Below are 23331 nucleotides of genomic sequence, written 5' to 3'. Positions count from 1 at the left end.
ACCCTCTTTTGTTCTAATCCTGTCTGGAATTATCATCTTAAAGTAAAGCTTAGTTAATAGCAACTCTGTCCCTAAATAAAAGAAATATCTTTAAATTACTGGTAGGGAACACAGATTTTTGTCAGAAAAACAAGGCAGTACAACTATATGGTTGTTAGCTTATGTTGCTGCCTGCTAAAGAAAAGCAGTGTCAGTTTTGTTGGTTTTTTTCTGAGTGTTTATTTTTTGTAAAGCTTTTGGTACCGATTTCAGCACACTCCAAAGGCTTCTGCATCCTCAGGTGAACTGCGCACATCCTGTGAGCCAAGCGGACGGTTGAGATTTTGTTGTTGATTGTACTGATTGCATAGATTTCTTATGACAAATCAAATGGATACTAATATGTTTGATGAGCTGAGATGAGCTGATTTTTTTTTTCCCCACCAGGGCAGGTTTTGCGCGTCACAAAGTGGCAGCCTGACTGATGTGCTTCCTTCCTTGACTCCATACAAAGTTCTTTTATTGCAAACATTGCTTCCTACGGAACCGTTTACATTTAATATGCAGTCATAAAAATGTATTTTTTGTCTTCCTTTTTACATCCATAGAGCACTTCAGATTGGGTTGTGTAACTGTGCTAAATAAAGACAAGTGCCTTGCCTTTGGTCAGGTGAAACTTTTCTGCAACAGATATGCGGAACAGTGAAACAGAAGTGATCGCCTGAATGCACTTTGTGTTCATTAGTAGGAAAGTATGTGACGCTGTGGGGGTGTACCCCGTTCATGGCATCAATAGTCGTTGGAAATATGATTTTTCAGCAACAGTTTCTGCTGTAAAATTGTCATGATTTGGTCTGTCAGTAGGAAAATAAACCAAATCAAAACAGAACTGGTTCAGAAAATGCAAAATTAACTTTTTTTCGTGGCTGTCTCGGATTCAGATGTTTTATACTTAAAACAATATAAAGTTTTTTGACCGTCTTGACAATTCAAACGTTGCTCTGTCTCTCTGTTCCAACCTTGTGAAATAGGGATGCATAATTATGAACGGTTGAGCCAATAATGATATCTGATACGACATCTCTTTTGGCCGATGACAAATATTTACTTTTGACACCCTGAAAAAAACCCTTCAGCACTGCTTCAGTGAAACTCACCGCAAACTGAATTACTTCACTATCACTGTGACGTGACCAAACACGTAGCCCTTACCAAGCTCTTTCACTCCCCTTTCAGAAACTGTTAACAATAAAATGAAAATAAATATTGGTTGTTAATATCAGCTAATATTTAGTTTGTCTAAAAATCACCACATATATATTTTGTAACAATGTACCTCCAGTGACAAAACGTCCATAAATTGAAATGTTTTTCAAGTTCAAAGATTGGCCAGTTAATTCATTAGCTGGCAGACGTTTTCAAGACCGCGTCTCAAATAATGCAAATATAACATTTTTAAAAGCTTTGTGACTGAAATGTCCCAGACATGGTGCCCATATATATTTACATCTGTTCACCAAACAAAGAATCTTGTTCTTTTGATAACTAAAATCTAGTAGAAATCTGTAATACCACCTTTTTGTTTTTTTGGTGGAAAGGCAGATTTCCCTGTTTTGGCAATGAAACCTCCAGAATGCCAAAGACTAATAACATTCAGTCCGCCCTTCTTGCGTCTACTTTGTGACAGTGAAAAGCTTCGTCCGTCTGGCCGGATCAACAGAAAGAAAATGAACACCAAATGTATCTCCGTCTCTCTCTGCCTCCTTCTAGCCTTCTCTCGGTCTCTCGCTCCCATTTAAGCTTCTTGAAGTTCTTCCAAATTGGGTTTTAAATGCCAATTAGGAGGTTGAATGTAGTAAAATAAAAGCAAATGCAGGCAGGATGGCCTCACCTTCTGGCTGGTTAGGCTTCAGAGAGAGCCGAGCTGGACCTTTGGCTCCCAGCAAGGCTTTGAGAGAAATATCCTGCCTAATGAACACATTAATTAGAACCATAACTATTTATAAGATGATAATTAGAAACGAAGGGAGGTAAACTGGGTTTTTCCTGCAATTAATGGAGGATTAATTACGGGAGCTAATGAAGTGGATTTTTGAAACGCGTGGAGGTGAAGTACAGAGATGTGCAGCTTGCTTTGTGATCACTGGCATAATTATTTTCTCCAGCACCAAAGCGTTTGAGGCCCTGGTCCTCGCTGGCTCAGACCGGCTAATAAGCATCATTGCATCGTTATATATGCACTTAAAAAGACTTGCCACTGAAATGACTGTCTAATTATTTCTAATTGGCAGGCCCTGTGTGTTGTCATTGAGCTGTTGGGAGCGGCGGCAGAGCCCTGGGTCTAATAACGCTCAGGGCGGAGAAGGTTGGGAGAGAAAGAGAGAGAGAGAGAGAGAGAGAGAGAGAGCGAGGCAGACAGTGACACGGACGGGGTGAAGAGAAGGGGTGTGTGTGTGTGTGTGTGTGTGTGAGTCTCCACTGGTTGCCTGCCGCTTATAGTCGGACCAGCACATCGGACCCTGGTGTCAGGCTCCCAGCAGGACATCAGGTCATCGGCGGTCCGGCGCGTTCCGAGGTCACCCCGACAAGTATTCAATTACCAAACTTTCATTTTATCCCTGCCCGTCTTCCCTTCTTTTAATCGAAATGCCTCTGGTCTTAATTTATGCGCAGATAAACACCGCCGCGCGCGTGCGGCTCTTATACTTTTAAAGATGTGCACAAAGTAGGGGAGGTGGGCTGTGTTTACGCGCTGTGTGTGATTTGGTGGCCAGGTTCTGAGCCAGTTCTCTGAGACTGGAGCTGAGAGTGCATGCATGGACCGACCTCAGTCAGCTGCTCACGCTGGGGCTCCAACCATATGGATGCCGACACTCGGAGGACCCTGACACAGACTTAAGTGTTAACTTTCTAATATGCATACATTAGGAGGCGGATATTATTTTATGCATTGCATGAAAAGACAACCTTTTCCACTGTTAAACTTCTGCCACATTTTGTCTGTTAGGATTGCTGCGGTTATTTCTATTTGCTAAATGCCAGAATAACATGAGGGACTTTATTTTTTTTCAAAGTTAAAAGTTTACATACACTAAGATTACTAAGCCTTTAAGCAATTTGAGGATGCCTGGATGATAATTCATGGATTTGCAAGCTTCTGTTTGGTTAATTCTCAGCATTTGAGATAAATTGTGGCAAACCTCAGATATTCTGCTTCCTTGTGTGGCAGCAGGGAAGCGTCAAAATAAATTGGGAAAGGATATCAGGGAAAGAACTGTGGACCTCCACAAGTCTGGCTGATCCTTGGGTAAAATGTCCAAATCCACATTCATCTGTTCAACAGACCCTCAGGATTGTTCAGACATAACACTGTTTGGAAAGGAGACTGGGTTGTGACGAAGGTGCTAACGTTTGGTTGCAAATTGTGTGTATTAATCCTTGGAACAAAAGACTCAGAGACTTAAGTGAGTCATTTAAGTTGAAATAAGCTGAAAGGTGGGTCAGAGAAGAAGAAGAAGAAGAAAAAGAAGAAGAAGAAGCAGCCATCACCCCAAAAGCAATAAATGAGATGCAGGTTACCGTTTGCAAAAGGACTCAGGGAGAAATAATTTAATTTATTGAGACGTCCTGTTGTCTGGTGAAATTAAAAGTCAGCTGCTTGGCCTTGTTGATATTGTTATATTTCTAAATATAAGGTCAGAACAGAACACAATCGTAACTGATCATACTCCAGGTGGGCCTCATGAACTCAATAAAAAGCTGGCATTGTGAAGAAATAACAATGTACAAATTCTGAAACAACATCTTGAGGAAGGATGTTTCCCCCAAGTCATAGAGTTTAAAAAGGCAATTCTACCAAATACTGAGACAATGTATGCCAATTTCTGAATTAAAAGAAAGTAATGAAAAAAGCAAAACCCTAAAATCTCATTATTTAATCTCTTCGGTCAGCTGATGAGAGATGTTCTGACTCGTATGTTGATATATTTGAACAACGTAGCTGTAAATTGATCCTTTAAAAAGTGTGTCAACAAAGGATGATGCGTGTCAGATCACCTGTGGAAGTTGTTTTGCATTTTGTTTTTAGGTTCCCTTATGCTTGTTATCTCAAACTAAAGATGTACAAAGTTTTGATATAATTTGGCATAAAAAAAAAAAAATACTGTTTAGATCTCTAGTGTAGGTTTCTGTGTCCAAGTACTTAATTTAACCTATTCTAAGCAGAGGCGTGTGTGTTGTCAAAAACAAACAACAACTTTGTGACACACCTTTTGTCCTCTCTGAACAACTCGAGAGCAAATTGCCTGCTAATGAAACCACTGCCTGCACTTGTCAGTTCACTTTGGACAAGCAAAGCACGACGCAAACACACCCGCCAACATGTGGTTTCACTCTCACATTTGGGAATATAGCTGTGAAAGCAAAAAAAAAAAAAAAAAAGGAGAATCAATAGCTGAAATGAATATCGTGTGCGTCTTGACTAGAAAACTTGACAGTCGGTTTGAAAGTAATGAAACACTTTCTCGGTGTGCTCATGAGGGTTTTATATTTGAGGTTTGTCCTTCTTTTTTTGCTCCGTCTATCCAGTTGGGGTTTGGCTGAGCAGAGGACAGGAGAAGCAAGAGGAGATAGTTGTGGCCGGGTATTGTGTTGTACAAACAGCAGAAAGAGTCGGTGCCGAGGTTCAGAAATTTCAACCACAATTTTGGCATTAACATGAAGAAAAAAATGCTTATTTTAAATGGAGTGAACAGTTTTGTCAAACCGGTTTGGTTTGGGATTTGAACACAGACTAAATTTGTTGCTGAACTTCTTCTTTAGATTTTGCATACCAAAATAAAATGAACATTTCTCATTTGGATTAGAATAACTACAATCTACTTGTTATGTAATCATACATGTCTAAGGATTTGCTTAACCCTTTCTCTACAGTGGACAGCTTTCTAGAAGCTATTTTCTTGTGCTTCTTGTGGATTTTTATGTCATAAATGCACACAGACCACTGAAGTGGACACTAATGGATCATAAAATACACCATCAACTACTGACCATCAGCTGCAAATGCAAGAAATTATTTTTGTTAAATCCAATATGGCTGACAGACAAAAAAGCATGCCGACCGACCCGGTCCCTCCTTCTACTGTAGACGACTCTTGCAGGTAAAAAAAAAAATATTGTGACATCAGATAACCCCTAAAGACCAATACTACTGATGTATTTTTCAAATAACAACTTTGTATTTGGAGAAAATTACAATTGATCACCTAAATAAAATAAAAAAATTGTTTTTACACATTTTTTCCCTACCTTTTTTTATGCCTTAAGAAATTTTTTTTAAAAAAAAGTCCTGACACAAGGGATCATAATTCATGCATGAAATGGTTAATATTAAAACTGCAGTAATTTGTTTGTTTGTATAAAAGATATTTGGGCATAAATTAAGAAAAAAGTAAATTTTTACTATCTTTAGAGACATACATGCTTTTTTTTTTTTTTAAAGCTCTGAGCTTTTATTACTGATTTGTTTCTGATTCTTCAAAATAATTCTAAAAAAGAAAATACATTTTTGGTCAGTTGTCTGGACATTTTTTTTAAATGTCTGAATGCAATTCTGCACAGTAAAATAAAACAACAATTTTCTCAAAAACACAAAAACAACCAGAACGTATGGAGCCATGTCTCTCTGCATCACTGGAAATCTAAAAACACATGCCAGTCTTTTGGCTTATGGGACTAAGGTGCAAAAAACATTACATTTTTCTTTAAGATTGTTTCAAAAATAAACAGGTGTTTTCTTTGTAGCATTTAAGAGGAAAAGCATTTTTGAATTTTAACTATGGATGAGCTTTCCTGTTGCTCTTGATTATTAGTTATTTATAGTAGAAGCAGAGGTGATGTCACACTGTGTGCAAGAGAGCAGTCTGTGTCTCAGCTCTGCAGAGAAACAGAATTCCTCTTATTTTTAAACCACCACAAAATAAGTACACAGTTCACATTTTTAACTTTCACTTATATCTTTTGTTGGCTCAAAGAGCACAGCAGCTGTGGGTACTCCCTGTACAGCTAGTAACATGAATAAAACTTTGGTATCTAGTATGTTCAGCTTCCTATTTTCTGTTGGAGTCTGACTGCCTGCTTAAAAGAGGGAGCAGAAACGAGCCTACACTCCTCTATGGAAAATATTTTCTTTCCTATAAGCTTCCTAGATCTTGTGTGCTTCCAAACTTTGTTTTCGAACTTCTCCTTGATGCTAAAAGTAGCTAATTCTCTTTTTCACTCAGTAACAACCTCGAGACAGAAAGGTGTTGTCAATTGGACCCTACGTCGTTCGGGTGCGGTGCATTCACTGTTTCAAATCAGAGCCGATCAAGTTCGAAACCATCCAAGTCCAGTCACCGGACAATTTCTCTGTGCATCTTTAGTAGAAGCGCGTTGAATCTGCTCAGACGAAGGCGGTATGTTGTCGGATTCTCGCGTTGCAGAAATTCCCCCCTTCATAATTTGAAAAGAAGCTAAAATCTGCCCTATATGGTCTGTGAAGCGAGAGCCTTATTGGAGAGGAGAGGGCTTTTCTCTCTGAGGATGGGAGCCTTTTCTTCGCTATTCACTTGTTGGTTTTTCTTTGTGTGTTTTCCTCCTCTCCTCCTTGTTCAGCCTTGACAGCGTATGGGAAACAAAAATGATCTTCTTGAAACTTCTTTGTGAGGGAAGTCTCTGTTCTGTCAGAAGACAACTCGATGTTATTCCAGCGAAGAGGCAAAATTATTGCCGCTGTTCTTTTCTCTGTTTTTTTTTTTTTTTTTTTTCCCCCGCTTTTTATGGGGCGCTACTCCATTTGTGTCTTGGGTGTTTAATTAAGTGTAGTTTCCTTTTAATAGTGGAATGTGTGCCTGCTTTTTGTCGTCCTGTTCCTCCATGCCTTTTACAGTCCGCCCACATGGTTTGTCTCAGCGTTTATGATTTTTCTTATACCGGAGTTGTGAGGTTTCTAAATCACTTAAGCACACGGGGCCCGAGCAGCCGCACATTTAAACAGTAAAAGGCTGTTATGCTAAAGGCCCTTAGATCTCCTATCACTTCATAAATATATGCGTATAAAAGGCAGAAAAATACATCTTCCCTGACCATAGTGAAGGAGGGAGGGGGGGGGGCAGTGAGTGTCTGAGAGCACACCTGCTAATTGGAGCCAGCTTGATGTGAAAAGCACGGCTGTCTGCTCTGTCTTCTCCATAAACCCAGAATCACTTTTTCTATTCTATTTTTTTTTTTCTATTTTTGTTCTTTACTGCCATGTCGAGGGTTATTTTCCTATCCCTTCTTTTCAGTGCTTAGTCCTCCCATTGTCCTTCACCTGTTTTCTTTGCGTCTCATTGGAGCATACCAGCACATTCTTAAGATGTATGGAATTTGTTTTTTTGTTTTCTGGTCTGGTTAAGTCTGGAAGAAAATAAAGTTTTTCAAAGCATTTTTCTTCTGTTGTCTAAAAGAAAATGGGTTTATATTTTTTTTTAAAACTACTTTTATCATTGATTTGTCACGTCGGCACGTAAACATTTTACCCATTGGTGTTTTGATTTTTGAATTATCTGACGAGTTGCACCGGGGATGCACTATCATCCCTAATATCAAGATTGGCTGATATTAGTCATTTTTTAAATGTTTTGGTATCTGTATCAGTCCGATATTAACAAATGATGTTTATTTCCTTTTTGTTGCAGTGTGTTTCTGCAGGGAGAGTGAACGAGGTTGGTCAGGAGGCAGTGAGAGTGATGCACACAGGATTGTGGGGAGTTGGTAGTGTTGCCGTTTTTTTCAAAGTGTCAAAAGTGTGGTGAAATATATAAATAATAAGTAGAATTGCTTCATTTTAACAGCAATATTGATATTGTATATCGATGTTGGCCCAAATTTACATATCAGTGCATTACATGGTATTCACACAAACTGTCTTTTTGCTTACCAGTCTGCGTTAGATTCAAGTTCAACTCGACAAGTGACCTTAAAATAGACTAATTCGCCAGAAAAGCTCTAAAACTATCTTTAAAAAATTTTTTACAAACAAAATAATAAACACCAAAGTTCACAATCTCTATTTTGAAAAATCTACATTGAGTTTTAGATTTTGAAACAGAGCTAATCTAAACTAGTGCTAAATAGACTGATGACACCACACTCTGAAAATTAGAAGCTGGTTTAAGGATTGTCCTGCTTCCTAATTTGTGGAATTAATGAGTAAAATAATCCAACCAACATTCAAGCAGTTTCGAGGTCGATATTTTGCACTCAAATGCTCAAAAACTAGAGAAAATCTAGAAAATACAGCCATGGTGTAGAGACCCTCTACATTTTATCCATCTATGCTCAGCACCAAAATGCATCGTGGAGAACTGTGCTTTATAAATACGATAAACTGAACTGAGTTGAGTCAAATTAAACACAGTGAAGCTGATATTTTTTACTAAAGTTATGACGCCACAAGATTCTGGCCCACTACTTAATGGAGTAGTGGAGGCGCTGAGAACCAAAACAGCTCTCTCCTGACTCGACCACAGAGTATCTAATTGTTTCTACACCTAATGTGCACGAGAAGGAACGGAGGGAAAAAAGTGGGTTCTGGTTGCGCGAGTGGCTGTAAGAGAGTTGGCAAGTTAGCACCTAGTTGAGAAAGAGACCTCCACTTGACCTCGTGTCTGGACTGAACGGCTGAGCCGGGCCACACAGAAAACCCTTCCCCATAACTCCAGCTGCTAATGGGTGTCATGTCGAGCTGCGGCTGCACGGAGGTCAGGGGTCGCGGGGGCGCGCCAGACTGCCACGTTTAGGATTGCGACGAGGAGTGATGCTAGTCGTATGTGGCTGGGCATTGTACGCATGCAGCATTTAACAACACACACCTACTCGTGCACATATGCAAGCATGCAGATGTCGTCCGCGTCTAGCTGCTGAACGTCGTCTTCTCCCTCATCGGTGGCTGACTGTTGTAGGTTCATATAGATCTGAGGTGCCTTTGAAGGCCTTTGAACTCTGCTAAATGACTTGACCTTGTGGCTTGTGGGCTGAATCTGACTGTGTGAGTGTGCCTTGGTGGGACACAGCGAGTGGGTGGCCTGCATGGGGTCTCATTTCTGCTTCGCGGCATCGCAGACGTTTGTGTTGACGACTGCTAAATTAAAAGCAAACTGAAGATTATGACAAATCTAAACACCGCTTTTATGAAGCAGAGGGGGGAACGAAGAGAGAGAGGGGAGTAAAAAAAAAAAAAAAAATGTTTCTCCGAATCTTTCATGCTCCATCTTTTGCTGTGTTAATTGTGCTCACAGTCAGCTACTTTCCAGTGATTCCCGGCGTGTTATTTAGCGTGCGGAGCTATATTTATGTTTTCGCAGAGCCGTGCGCGGCGGATGGCGGAGCCGAGCCAGAGTGCGTGCGTGTTCTGTGAACCAGGGGAACAGATAATGCGGCTGCTCGGAGGGAGGAGGCAGCTTGGGAAATGATTTCAACAGCTCTCATAATTAGAGGAATATCATAAATTAAACTTGTGTCTGCCGTTGCGTTTGAAGAGCACTCAAAAGTAATAAATTCTGGATGGTTAACATATTTGCATTCCATTCAGCAGGCAGCGTCAGGCGGGAACAGCTGCTTTCCACGTCTTTTTGGCAGCAGGAAATGCTCATTGCTCACTCAAGGTGCTTTTAGATACGTTGAAATGGCAGCAGAAAAAAAAAGAAAAAGAAAAAGGAAAGTCACTTTTTAGTTGAACATGAAGCTGCTGCGAGCCACCGTCACTGGAAATAACTCGACGGGGAACGGCACATTAATGAAGTTCTTCAAACGTGGATCGCCTTAGATTTAATAGACTCATTTCCTTTTCAATCAGCTGCTTGGAAAGTTGACTGGCGAGTTTTTCGGTAGTTTCCATGTGGCTTGTGGGTACTTTTTGATTACTTATTAGTCTGTGTTGCTCTGGTAAAATAAACTGTATTGTCCAACAATTAGATCTAAATATTTACTGTTCACATTGGGACTTCCCAGTTGATTCTGTTCTTGATTTTTTTTTAAACCCTTTTCATTCCAGAAGCATTCAGGACATATGCATTTCAAATCCTTCTTTTTATTGATCTACCTTCATATGACATGCATAGTCATGTACTCTTAACCGCTTTCTACTTGGAGCAGGTTCCTACCAAATGACACTTTTTCCCCTCAGTCTGTCATTAATGGTAAAGTTTCAAGGGAAAATGCCAGTTCAGCGTCGATGTAGGTTAGTGCATACATACCAACAGATTTTTTTTTCAGTTTTTTATTTCACCAACATCCACATATGGCTTTTACTGAACACTGTTGTAGACATGAACCAGTATTATTATACTAGCTCAATAAGACAAAGACTGAGGTAGGTCAGGATGGAAAGGATGGATAAATGCAGCATAGCTTGTAAATATGAGTATATCTGAACAACCAGATGTTTCCGAATACAGACGCCGCATTAAGACCCTGGGAACCTGTTGTTTTCTGTATTTTAAATGGAGATTTCAAGATCCAGATGGACTGTTCAAATGAATTCAATTTGTATTCTGCAGTGTATGTTGAAATGCACCCCATTGTTGGGGCATTGTGGGCTTGTTTCTCCATTAAATGGCTAAGAGGCTAGTTAAGTTACACAGCATATTGAACCACTTGAAATACCAGAAGTGTGAAATGACTGGAACTGGGGAAAACAATGTTTATTTTGCTGTTGCGCATAGAGAGGATCATGGTAAGGAAGGCAAAATCCCTAAAATAACCTAATCTAACCTTTAGAAATTAGCAGCACAGGATCATCAAGTCTCCATGACAACCGTTTACTTTAGCACTCGTGTTCCAGTACCTGCTGAAGGAAACATAAACTTTAAAAAGCTGTAGCTATTAGTAAAATGAAAACCTTTGCTTAAGGAAACTCCTATAGATGCTTCTTTAGATATGCAAATGTAAAACAATGTAAGATTTAAGATAAAAAGTGTTTGTTTGTTGTTGCATACGCTGCCATTTTCATTCAGGAAAACAAGATGGCCATCATTTTACATTGGAAGTGCATTTCTGCTTTTTAGCTAATCATTCGTCAGTCAGGCTGCCATGAGAGACTACCAAGATGGAAATGGGTTAAAGTTACAAGGACATCAACACTGCTGTGGCACACTGGCTTAATGGGCATGCTAGCTCCTTTGGGTATCATCACTGATGAGATGAGCTCCATGTTTTACAGAATTCATATAATTTAAAGCTAAGCCTACCATTGTCTTCCCCTCCCGGGTTGGCAGTTTGGGGTAAAAATAAAACAGTGATTGTCCATCACCGCATTGAATGGGGGGAAGATAAGGTTAGAGGAACGGTTCTCGGGCGATCCGTCTGTTTCTGCCAAATGATGTACTATGAATAATGATTTGGCTGGGGTCAGATTCCAGTGGAGACGCTCACCTGTATCTGACACTAGTGGGTATCGCATGGCTGCCGTTAATGTCCAATTTTCAATGAAAACAGAAATAGAATACAGATAAAGGCAGCACACCATCCAGCTTCACACCCGGACACATAATTACCCCAATGGGCCGTGGTGAGGGATCATATCCCTGCACGCCGTGGGGGGTCAGCGGCGATAAGCTTCAGCCCAGCTCCCAACATGGAGCATAATTACTCTATTGATAATTCACCAGGAAAATGGTCCCAGCCAATTGCAGAGCTCCGATATAATGGATTGGACGATGAAACGAGGAACGAATGGAGGTAGAAGGCTGCGAGGGGCCGTCTGTATGTGGGTGGGTTGCATGTGGGGGCAAGCAGCAAGGGCCTTTTATTAGAAATGAAAATATGTTTAGGTCATAGGGGGACCCATTTTCCCTGGAGATAATAAAGCCAATGAAATGTAAAGCAGGGGAAGAGCTTGGAATGGGGTCCAACTGGGGCTGTTTATCTGTGTGTGTCCTGCATTAGCCCATTTATTCCCAGCCTCAAATTAGCTAATCATTCTCCAAGGGGAAGGACTTGGTCAGGAAATTGACATTTAGCAGCACAGGCTCACTCTATTAACTACAGTAAATTTAATTTGCTGCACACCCCAGAAGTGGGATGTTTGTGTTGCCATCAGACGGAGAAAGGGAAGGGAGAACAAGAGCGGAGAAGCTGAACTGGGGTTATTGCTTCCTCTGCTTCTGGCCAAAATTTGCTTGGCTATAAATACAGGATTCAGACTTGGAACTCTGTGGCTTTGTTGCATTTTTCCTCATGTACTGCTGATTATAAACATACACAAACAATGTTAACTCATTTATGGTTCTCTTCATGTTTTTTCCATTAGAACTCATTTTCTGACTTTGGCCTTGTCAAGTTGTGTGCAGTGCATTAAACACTATAAATCACACCTCTTGCGACCACTCTCACATGTACCTCTGAATCACATGTGTCGTTATGTTTATTATCCTGAGCAGATCAGCATTTAGCTGATTCGAGCCTTAAACTTTCCAGTTAACGTTTCCAAGTGTGCCTGGGCAGAATACTAAACCACCGATTCGATGCAGTTCGGTTTATTTGTAAAACAGACATTTACAATAAATGTCATTTCCAGGCAAATCATTCAGATCCCATTTATATTTGGTTATCTGGAGTCCAGTTTGGTCCAATCAATTAATAGCACAGTGAAGAAGCAGTCTTAGGGAAACCAGCTGATTTCATAAATCTGTTGACGATGCAGCAAACTTTCCTCCTTAGCAAGCATATTTAATGAAACACTCTCTTTTAGAGAAAGAATCCTCAGACAAAACTTGTCTTATTAAGGGAAGTGGTATACTTTCTGCCCCAAGCAGCTGTAAAGTGACAGAACAGTGAGGTGAATTGAAAAACACTGATATTCAAGTCTAAGAAAAGAAGCACAAATAAACGCAAGAGCGCAGGGACGAGTGTACTTTCTCTTGAAAAAAGAATTCACAGAGTTTATGTGAGCAATCTCTGACAATTGCTTTGTCTATCAACAAAACAGAGTAAGCTAGACGCACATTTTCTAAGAATAAGGCTACACATGGGTAATGGCAGCAATAGCTTCATCTGTGATTTGCTCCAGGAATGAAACGCAGATTAGAAACACGAAGTCAAGATTGCTTCCGGTGGGAAAGAAAAACACACTACACAGAGTTGTTTTTAATAATAATCTTTGAAACCTGGTCTAAGGTCTTTCTGCATTTTTCCGGCTCAAAACCATGGTCTCGAATTCGGAGGTATTCATCTGCATGCTGTTAGCTTGTGAGCTCCAGAGAAATCTGGAGATCACAATCTGATGAAGCCTACAGAACCACATCATCTGCACAAAGGAGCGACCCGATCATAAGGCCACGTAAACTCCTAATCGGATCCCCTCAACACTTTGGCTGCACCTAGGACTTCCATCCATTAAGGTTACGAGCAAAATCGCTGACAAAGGGCAACCTTGGCGTTGGAAGATTGGACCTTATAGAAGGCAACCTGTACCTTCGACCTGAGGGAAAGAGAACAAATTCCTCTAAAAGGGATGGTCTCTGCTGGCTACGGTTGTTTTGACCTTTTTTCACAATCTGTCTGTTCCAGATATCAGACATGGGGCGCCGCCGAATGCCAATTATTTTGCTGGCCGTTTTAATAAGACAGAACAGACTGTTCTTATTTTTCAATGACACATTGCCATGCCAAGCAGTAACACCAAATGTTGAAACAGACTCGATAAAAGATCTGCGACATAAAAACGGGAGTGTTTTATCAAAGCTAAAACGATTCAGATTTCACTGAAAATAGTCATTTTAGGCCCTCCTTTCAAGTTGCTGCAGTGTTGTGGTCGAAGTTGAATTGTCCACGATTGTCTCAGGGCATCTGTAACTGTCCACAGTTTCCACTAGAGATTCATTGATTATTGTTGGTACAGCAGGGTGGGTCGTTTTCCTGAACTCTATCTCCATGTCCTTTGTTTTTCTGGCATTCAGCTTCAGGCAATGTTCATCACACCACTTCACAAAGTAGTCAAAAAACAGGTCCATGATGAATCCCTTCCTACTGCAGCAGACTGACTATAACAGTGTCAACTGCAAGCTCCGATTGTCGGCCTGTGCATGTAAAAAGTCTAAGATCTATTTCACTAAAGCAACCTCAAGATTAAGATGGTGCAGGAGTTTGTTCAGCAAGATGTGGAGTCGAATCGTATTAAGAGCTGAAGTAAAATCCATAAATAAAAGCTGTGCATGGTTTTTTTTTTTACCTCAAGATGCTTGAACATATAACTGGTAAGCAAACTGTAATGGGCCAAGCTGGCCCAGTTCTTAGTCAGTCCGAATGGAGGGCAGATCCACCAACCAAAAATTATCATCAAGAGTCCATAAAGTGGATAACGAATGACAGATTCATAGCTGTTGCTTTTCTCCTCTCTTTTGCTTTCTAACCCTTGTCACTTTTTCTCACTTTTTCACCGTAGGATAAGTTATTGCGATATAATGTATTTCTCACTGTGTGTTAGGGATTAACGTCTTGATCCAGTGGTTTATTCCTGCACAAAACAAGTCAAAATATAATAAAAAAAACATTCATCGTTTTGAGACTTTAACTTCTAAAAAGAAAGTTCTTTGCTTGGGCATCAGTGACTTTGGAAAAAGTGCCTTGGTTTTTTTTATTTTTTATTTATTTTATCCTCTTTTTTTCCTTTTCCCCAAGATTCCCTCACGGAGTGACTTTGACACGCCTCAGTGGCCCTCGGGTGATCAGGATCGCCGGGGCCTAATTGATTGCAACAGTTGTCAGAGTGTTGTCTGTTAGGGTGGTGACAGGTGTCTGAAGAAAATGATTAGTTCTCTGTTGGGAGAGAGACAGCTCTGGATGTCCCAAACTGCAAACTAATAAAGGGGGGAAAGCAATAAAGCTCGCGGACAGCAGGTTTGACTGTTTTTATAGACAAATCAATAAAATGATAGATGATGGAAAATAACGGCATCTCAGCTGCCGATTTCCACCGAGGCAACCAATCATGGCTCTCCCCCAACTCCACAACCCAGAACCCGTTTGATACACAGCACACACACGCACACACACACACACACGCACAAGCACACAATGTGCTCGAGACACAAACTGCAATCACATAAACACTCATATTTATACAGCATGTCTGTGTTATGTACTGTGACCATAAATAGGGTTTATTAGATCATTTAGCTGCAATGCCACATAAATTACTTTAGATTTTTTTTTTCTCTGCTGTTTAAATCAGTGTATAAATTTTTGTGTGCTACAGCTAACAAAGTAAATCTTCCACTGTAAATCTCTCGGAGACCAGAGGTCCAGCGTCAGGATCAATACTGAGGACAGGTCTTCCTCTAAGCCCGTCTCTAATTGGCTCCATTTCTGCAGTGTGTGTGTTTGCGTGTGCGTGTGTGTTTTATGGTGTATTGGTTTGTATAGAACTATTATTACACCCATCCAATGAAAGATGAATCCTTCCACTCTTGGGAAATTTGATCAGATTAAGTATCGTTTTGTGGTTTAAAGGATGCAAACATTACTGTGCTGTGATAGTATAATGCAATCTATACAGTGCTGATCTAATTTTGTGATGGGTGTTTGAGTAGATTTCATCAATTTGGTTTTGATTTAAGGTCTGCTGTAGTTCCAAAAACCCAGCTGCAAGTCTTCATTACACTGAAATATGTTTTGCTCGGAGAGTTTTCTCTGCGAAGTACAAAAATCATCCGACGTAACATTACCTGTTCTGTTCTGCATCTACAAATTCCAGGTTCACGCATCTTGTTTGTCAGTTTTGTTCCCTGTCACTACTGCCACAAACATCTAGTTGATGAAACTGCCCTAACTACATTTGGACAGAATGATTTATGGCCTTTTTGTAAATAAATACAGAAAATAACTCAAGTAGAAACTTAAAAATACAGCAGGGAGTCACATGTAATGAAAAGGGTTAAAGAAACATGGGTTGTCTTGCTTAAGTATTTATATTAGGCTGGTATGAAATTAAGAAGTGTGAATGTCATAAGAACAAAATAGATTATATAAGAAAAAAAATACTTTAAAAGTGTTCATGTCTTTCTGCTTTGGGTTCAAAGCAAACATAGACTCCAGATACCGAGTACTCTACCCAGAAACATTTTAGAATGTCCTAGTCAAAGTCCAGACCTGAATCCAGTGTGGCAAGACTTGGAAAATCTTCTCATCCGATGCGGCCTCCGTATGCTAAAAGCGGTTTTATCTTCTTCCAGGTCTCATTCTCGCCACCGACGGTCCCGCAGCAGGAGCAGCAGCCGCGGCCACCGAACAAGCCACAGCCGCAAAAGGAGCCGCAGCAACAGCCGGGAGCGGGACAGGAGTCGGCGCAAGGGCCGCGACCGGGACAGGGAGAAAGAGAGGGAGAGAGACCGAGGAAGAGACCGAGACAAGGACAAGAGTAAAGACAAGAAAAGGTGAGCGGAAGAATAATTTGCGTGTTGACACGGCTGCTCCTGCTGCACAGCTCATTTGAAACTACCATCCCCACGTGGAAACAGAATATGTTGATTGGTGATATACAGATACAAACTTTGAGTCCAGAGAGTCTGCTGCTCCATCCATCACTCAGTCCCTCCATTCATCAATCCATCAGCTCATATTTTTCTCCTTCTACCATCCTGCTATTAGGCATAGACCTTGTAATGTCATGCGATTCCCTGCTGTCAGGAAAAAAAACCCAAAAACGTTACAGTCAGACAAATAAGTGGTAGAAACGTACTCTGTGCAGGTTTAGCTTGTAAGAGCGCTTCGGTCACCAGAACAACATGGTGATTGTTTTTCCTCCCTCCGGGGTCAGGTGCAATAAGTCTAGAAACAAAACAAGATCATATGCGCCTTCTGTGTCTTTGTAGCTAGTGTCAGGAAACAAAGGACGTCTTCCTGGAGTAAGAAAGGTTGACATCTTCACTGGCAACTTTGTGGCCTCTTATGACTGTAATGCAGACCAAGATTGGATTTAGTGTAGTAGATACATCTATGCTGCACTACCGCTGTAACACCTTTAGAGGCCTTTCTCTGCTTCTACCAGAAACGCATTCCCGATTCTGCCCCAAGACAATACTGCCAAACGTGACAGGGAGGAGACTGGAGTACACAATTGTTGGTAGATCTATACCTGAACGTGTCACACCCCTTCACTTTTTCTTAATTGGACCTGCCTTACAAAATTATTCTAATATACATTTCTGTATATTTTCCTCAAAGATCTACACACTAGCACGTAATGATCTGGCAAACACGGCTTTTTAGATTATTAATCCAGTATTTCATAAGTACTGACACTCATTTTGATTTAGTTTTTCCCAGACTGACTGACTCTAAATTCAAGCTGGTTGCCATATACATCCTGTCACTCTACCATAGAGGCCTGATTTGTGAATCTTGTTTGCGCCTCTTTTTTTTTTTTTTTTTTTGTCATTGGTGGTAAATATATTATAAAACAGACATTCAACACAAAAGTAAAAATCTGCTTTATACTTCGTGGCAGTTCGTTACCAGAAAAAAAAAAGCTAATCTCTTAACACCAGATTAATAACCAGTAATATTATTGTTTATAAAACATAAGCTCTTTTTAAATACTGCTTATCTGCTTAGATATAAGAAAGTTGGGAAGTTTTGCAAAAGTAAAAATCAGATGTTTACTTCGTGGCACTTGGTTACCAGAAAATGTGCTTGTCTCTTAGCAACAGATTAAGATTTCTTCTGCTCTTTTAAAATACTACTTAACCTTATACTTCTTAAGAATTGTGCAGTTGGTAAATTTTGCAGAAAAGTGAAAATGTTTTTTTTTTTGTCACTGGTGACAAATATAATATAAAACAGACATTCAACACAAAAGTAAAAATCAGATTCAAACTTCGTGGCAGTTCGTTACCAGAAAAAACTCTCCTTAACACCAAATTAATAATAATTAATGTTATTGTTTATAAAACATAAGCTCTTTTGAAATACTGCTTATCTGCTTAGGGACAAGAAAGTTGGTAAATTTTGCAAAAGTGGAAATCAGATATTTACTTCATGGCACTTGGTTACTAGAAAACATGCTTATCTCTTAGCAACAGATTAACAACAATTATTGTTTTTGTTCAAAAATCATAATACTTCCTCTGCTCTTTTGAAATACTACTTCTCTTATACTAAATAATTGTGCAGCTGGTGAATTTTGCAGAAAAGTGAAAATATTTTTTGTCATTGCTGGTAAATATATTATAAAACACACATTTAACACAAAAGTAAAAGTCTGCTTTATACTTCGTGGCAGTTCGTTACCAGAAAAACGTGCTCAACTCTTAACACCAAATTAATAGCAAGTAATATTTTTGTTTATAAAACATAAGCTCTTTTTAAATACTGCTTATCTGCTTAGACATAAGAAAGTTGGTAAATTTTGCAAAAGTAAAAATCAGATGTTTACTTCGTGGCACTTGGTTACCAGAAAACGCAATCGTCTCTTAGCAACAGATTAACAACAAATATTGTTAATGTTCAACAAACATATGATTTCTTTTGCTCTTTTGAAATACTACTTGTCTTATGCTTAAGAATTGTGCAGTTGGTAAATTTAGCAGAAAACTGAAGATTTTTTTGTCGGTAATAAATATATTATAAAATAAACATTCAACACAAAAGAAAAAATCCGATTCAAACTTCGTGGCGTTCGTTACCAGAAAAAAAAATGCTAATCTCTTAACACCAAATTAATTATAGTTTATAAAACATAAACTCTTTTGAAATACTGCTTATCTGCTTAGACAGAAGAAAGTTGGTAAATTTTGCAAAAGTAAAAATCAAATGTTTACTTTGTGGCACTTGGTTATGAGAAAACATGCTCGTCTCTTAGCAACAGATTAACAACAATTATTGTTATTCAAAAATCATAAGATTTCTTCTGCTCTTTTGAAATACTACTTCTCTTATACTAAAGAATTGCGCAGTTGGTGAATTTTTTGTCATTGCTGATGAATATATTACAAGTAAATATATTATAAAACACACATTCAACACGAAAGTAAAAATCTGCTTCATACTTCGTGGCAGTTCTTTACCAGAAAAAAAAATGCTCATCTTTTAACACCAAATTAATAACAATATTGTTTATAAAATATAAGCTCTTTTGAAATGCTGCTATTTTCCCTCATGCCTCCTCTGCATTGCTATGGCAGGCCCCAATTAAATATGAAGGTAGGATTGAAATATTCACAATTTGATTATTTTCTTACCTTGAATTGCACAAGCTGGCCAATGTTTTGTAAACTTCGAAGTAAAACATATGTAACTGACTATATGATCGATATAAAAACATTTCACTTTGAGTGCAGATTTTCCATACCATAGCATACACATTTATTTCTAAAGGACTTAAATAACAACAACATAACAGCTGATCAAAGTGTTGTACAACAAATGTAAGGCTTTGATTAATCTTCTTTAAAAAACAACATCAAGTCTTAAGTTTATTATTTAACAGAGGCGGGGATAGCAGCCTTACTTTGAAGGAAACGTGTTCCATTTATTTTAAGCTATTGCCTTTCTTAGATCACAATCGCAAAAACAAATAAAGCTAACAGTGCAACGTAAGGCCAGGAGACTATATCTATTTTCTTATTAAGGCTTCAATATCCTTTAGCATCGATAGGAATCTTTTTCTTTATCTCTGACCCTGCTTTCGCTGGTCTGCCTGCATGGATGTTTGTTGTTTTGTGTACCTGTGTGTTTGCATTTCCACCTGTGGACGTGTTAATATATTGCAAATGGTCGATACAGCTGTCTCGGAGGCAAGTTGATTAAACCTGCTAGGATTGAATCATTTTGATGAAACTGTAACACTGACTGGACACGAGGGGCCTTAACATTAAAGGAAACAATGGGTATTGTTGGGATGTTGATAAGGAGCCTGGAGGAAGGGGTGCCCTGTTGTCTTGCATGGTAAATTTTGAGCAGGACCATTTAGGCCTGGAGTTTCTTGGTGTGTTCATTTATCATTTTATTTCTGATTGATTAGATAGCTAGATAATTAGCTAGCCAAGGGTCAAGCTAGCTAGCTTTTGTACGTATATTATGGGTAAGTACAAATTTATCACCAGTTGGCTGGACGATGTTTGTCTTAGCCATTGGCTCAATTCTGTTGCCAACCCATCGGATGTTATGTATTTGCAATTTTCTTTTCTACATTTCTGTTGTGATACAAGTCTTAAATTTCACTCATAAGGTCTTGAAAAGTCTTAAATTTGATTTGGTGAAACCTACAGAAAGCCTGTCTAAAGTGGACCAATCAGATCTGGCGTGAAATCGCCTGTAGAAGAGCTGACTCTCATCGCCACGCCGCCTCTTCTCCTTATTTATACTTTCCTGCCCATGAATACCACACACTGGATTTTTGACAAAGCAAACCTTTCTCCTAAAGTGGTCCAACATTCACCAGGAGCAAGGTTGACTTTTGGCGAGAGTGCAGAGAAACCTTTGCCTGATATCCTACAAGGACCAGAAGCATCTCTGGCATCCTTCACAAAGTGCCTCCTGTGCTCCTCTCTAGTTACAATTAAAATAGTTTGAGGTTTAAGCTTGAGTTTGGGGCTCAGAAAAAGTCCCCATTCTAGCAAAAGAAAATGTAAAAGACTTTTCTGTCACAGAATCTTTGAAACCTTATATCCTGTCTAAAATAAGACGCCTCCCTTTTTTTCCCCCCTCGCCTCCCATCCGACTTTTCCTCATAAAGACGAGGGTAGGATCTATGCAAGCGTGATCCTCTTCCTTTTCACCTGCACCCAAAACACACACTCATGCACCTATTATAACACTCCAACTTCATTTCCATCCAGGTTCCTTCGCTGGGTGAAAGAAGGAGAGCGAAGAGTGGGGTTGGGTGGTGAAGAGGCTCCGGAGCTTTATAGTGTCTGTCAGGATAAAAGAGGGGCCCCATCACAGCGGCACCCTGACACCAACTCTGTGTGCGCGCACATGTGTTTGGTGTTGTTGTCATTAAACATTTAAGACTCCTCTAGTATGACAGCAGGCAACTTGGTACTCCGGCGGTATGTTTTCATGCAAAATTTATTGAAAAAGACGAGTCGTTGTTAAGAGATCTTGTTGCCTTTCACCAGTGGCAAAGGGTAAGTGGTTGATGGTAGGGTTCTCCGTGTGTGTGTGTGTGTGTGTGTGTGCGTGTGTGTGCGTGTGTGTGTGTGTGTGTGTGTGTGTGTGTGTGCAGGGGTGTTTAGTCAGGCTTGTGAACAAGGTCAGTAGTTAAGTTTCAGTCCAACGTGCCATCTTACTTCCTCTAGGAATCACTTTTTTTTTTCTGTGAAAGTTTAGCTTTTTACGTAGTCGGAGCTGAGCTGAAGAAATTCTGACAAGGCTTTCCTGAAGTTTACTTTGATGACAGATTAAATAAGAGTAATATAGAATTACTGGTCATTTCAAAGCTGTGTTCATCAGTGCATGGTTAATTTGCAACATCTGAATGATTACACATAATTTTAGGTTTGAAATGTTGCAGAAATGCCGGCTCGCTCTCCATTCACCTGATGTAATCCTCTGAAATGAACCTGGCAAAATGAATGCAATCTGTGCAAATAAGTAACTCTTTAAAATTTGTTCTTATCTGAAAAACTATTCCAGTTATTCGTTTAACACTAATTTAGTACATATTGTACATCAATGCAATTTATTTTAACCAGCAACATATAATCAGTCAGATTCTATGAAATCAGGTTAAACAGGCTGAACATCTATGTGGACTGTAGATCGCAGATTCAGTGATGCATGGTCCAGTTGAATTGTAGCCATAATCCTGCATGGTATAAATAATAATTAGTTAAAGGTAAATAACTAAAGAAAGCTTAATTCCACATACTCACCAGGTGAAGGTGTGTTTTTTGTACATCATTTTTAGTTCTCCTAAACAGTAATCAAGGGTTTCTGCGTGGCTCAGTTGGTAGAGCAGTCACACCATGTTCAGAGGCGATAGTTCTTGATGGAGTTTGTCCCAGGTTCGATTCCTGGACTTGACCCGTTTGCTGCAAGTCATTCTCTTTGGTCTCCACTTTCTTTTCTGTCAGGTTACTGTTCATAAAAGGGCGCAAGAGCTAAAATTACAAAAAGAAAAACAAAAGAAGATATTTGCAAAACAAAATACTTTTTTCAAATATTCCGTCATACCATTCCCAATATTTAAAGTTGTTTAAGTGAGTCACCAGAAAAACCGATGGAGTAATCTTAGTCATCCCTAGTAGTAAGAAGCAAAGAGTCGCATACCCCTCCCCTACATATTGCTGCCCAGTGCCAGTCAACTGGCTCAGTGAAGGCTACACTTTTCCCTTTCTTACTGGTACAACAAATATCTTTGTGTGGAAACAATGCGGTCAGTCACAGGAGGGAAACTCAAGGAGCTTCACCAGTCAAAATGACAAAAAATTAGCAGCAGATGGGCTATTCTATATTATTGTTGGTGTGTGTAAATAAAATAAAAAAAATAAAAAATAAATAATTGTTATAGATGATTAAACCCGGCAAACTATACATTCAATTGCTTTATCTTTTTTAAAAGAAATCCTCGCCCTTTCCCGTGAGCTCTGCCAGCTTCTTTTTCTCCGTGACGGATCGTCAGGGTTGGAGAAGAACGTGAACAGTCCGCCGTCTCGTGCTCAATCAGCGAGGTCTGTCCAATTAGGCTGAACTCGGTGTCCACACTGGTTCATTGAAGTGCGTAGGGCCATCTTAGTTATTTCAGTGTCAGCCGAACGAAGAGTGGGCAAAAGCGAGGCCGTGGGAGCGCCATGGAGACCTCTTATCCCTCCAAAGACCTTGAATGTTCTTACACTTATTATTTAATACCGGAGCTGATATAATGAGCTGAGGGTTAAAGAAATGAGATAACTGCCCGTCTTTAATTAAAGCCTCCCATTGATGTTCTCGCCGATGCATAGGAAGGATTTTCTGTCTCCGGGACTTCAGCTGGAATAATTTTTTTCTATCAAGATAGGAATACATTTTTAACACCGTAGGTATTTGTCTGATTCGTGCCTATAAAGCAGTGCTCACTGATTGCAGCCGAGTGCCACGAATGTGATTGTTTAATAATTCCCCTCATTACCTCGTCTCCTCCCCGACAAGCCAAACAGAGCCCAGCTCCACCGCAGGGATCCCGGCAGGACCTGCAGGCCCTGGTTTGGCTAGCTCTTCTCCATCACTCAGCTTTAACCTCTGAAAGGCGAGATGCTGCGAGGTAGAAAGAAAATAAAGTAAAATAAAAAAAAAACCCACACACAAGCACAGACACAATCACGCACACATTTGCACTTAGCGTTGTTGATT

The 23331-nt window shown here is 39.7% G+C and overlaps 1 protein-coding gene across 1 annotated transcript in view; it reads left to right on the top strand.

Annotated features, from left to right (window-relative positions):
• Positions 1-23331, top strand: part of rsrc1 (arginine/serine-rich coiled-coil 1) — a 138725-nt gene that overhangs the window by 11642 nt on the left and 103752 nt on the right. Inside the window, exon 4 of the mRNA XM_014990682.2 lies at positions 16233-16433. Coding sequence (XP_014846168.1) covers positions 16233-16433 — 201 coding nt within the window. The remainder of the gene's footprint in view (positions 1-16232; positions 16434-23331) is intronic.

Source organism: Poecilia mexicana, unplaced genomic scaffold (genome assembly GCF_051168715.1).
Source record: "Poecilia mexicana isolate PSO_F unplaced genomic scaffold, ASM5116871v1 scaffold_13, whole genome shotgun sequence".
In the NCBI taxonomy this organism is placed as follows: domain Eukaryota; kingdom Metazoa; phylum Chordata; class Actinopteri; order Cyprinodontiformes; family Poeciliidae; genus Poecilia; species Poecilia mexicana.
The sequence above is the reverse complement of the archived record's forward strand: the minus strand, read 5'-3'. Positions and strand labels throughout refer to the sequence as shown.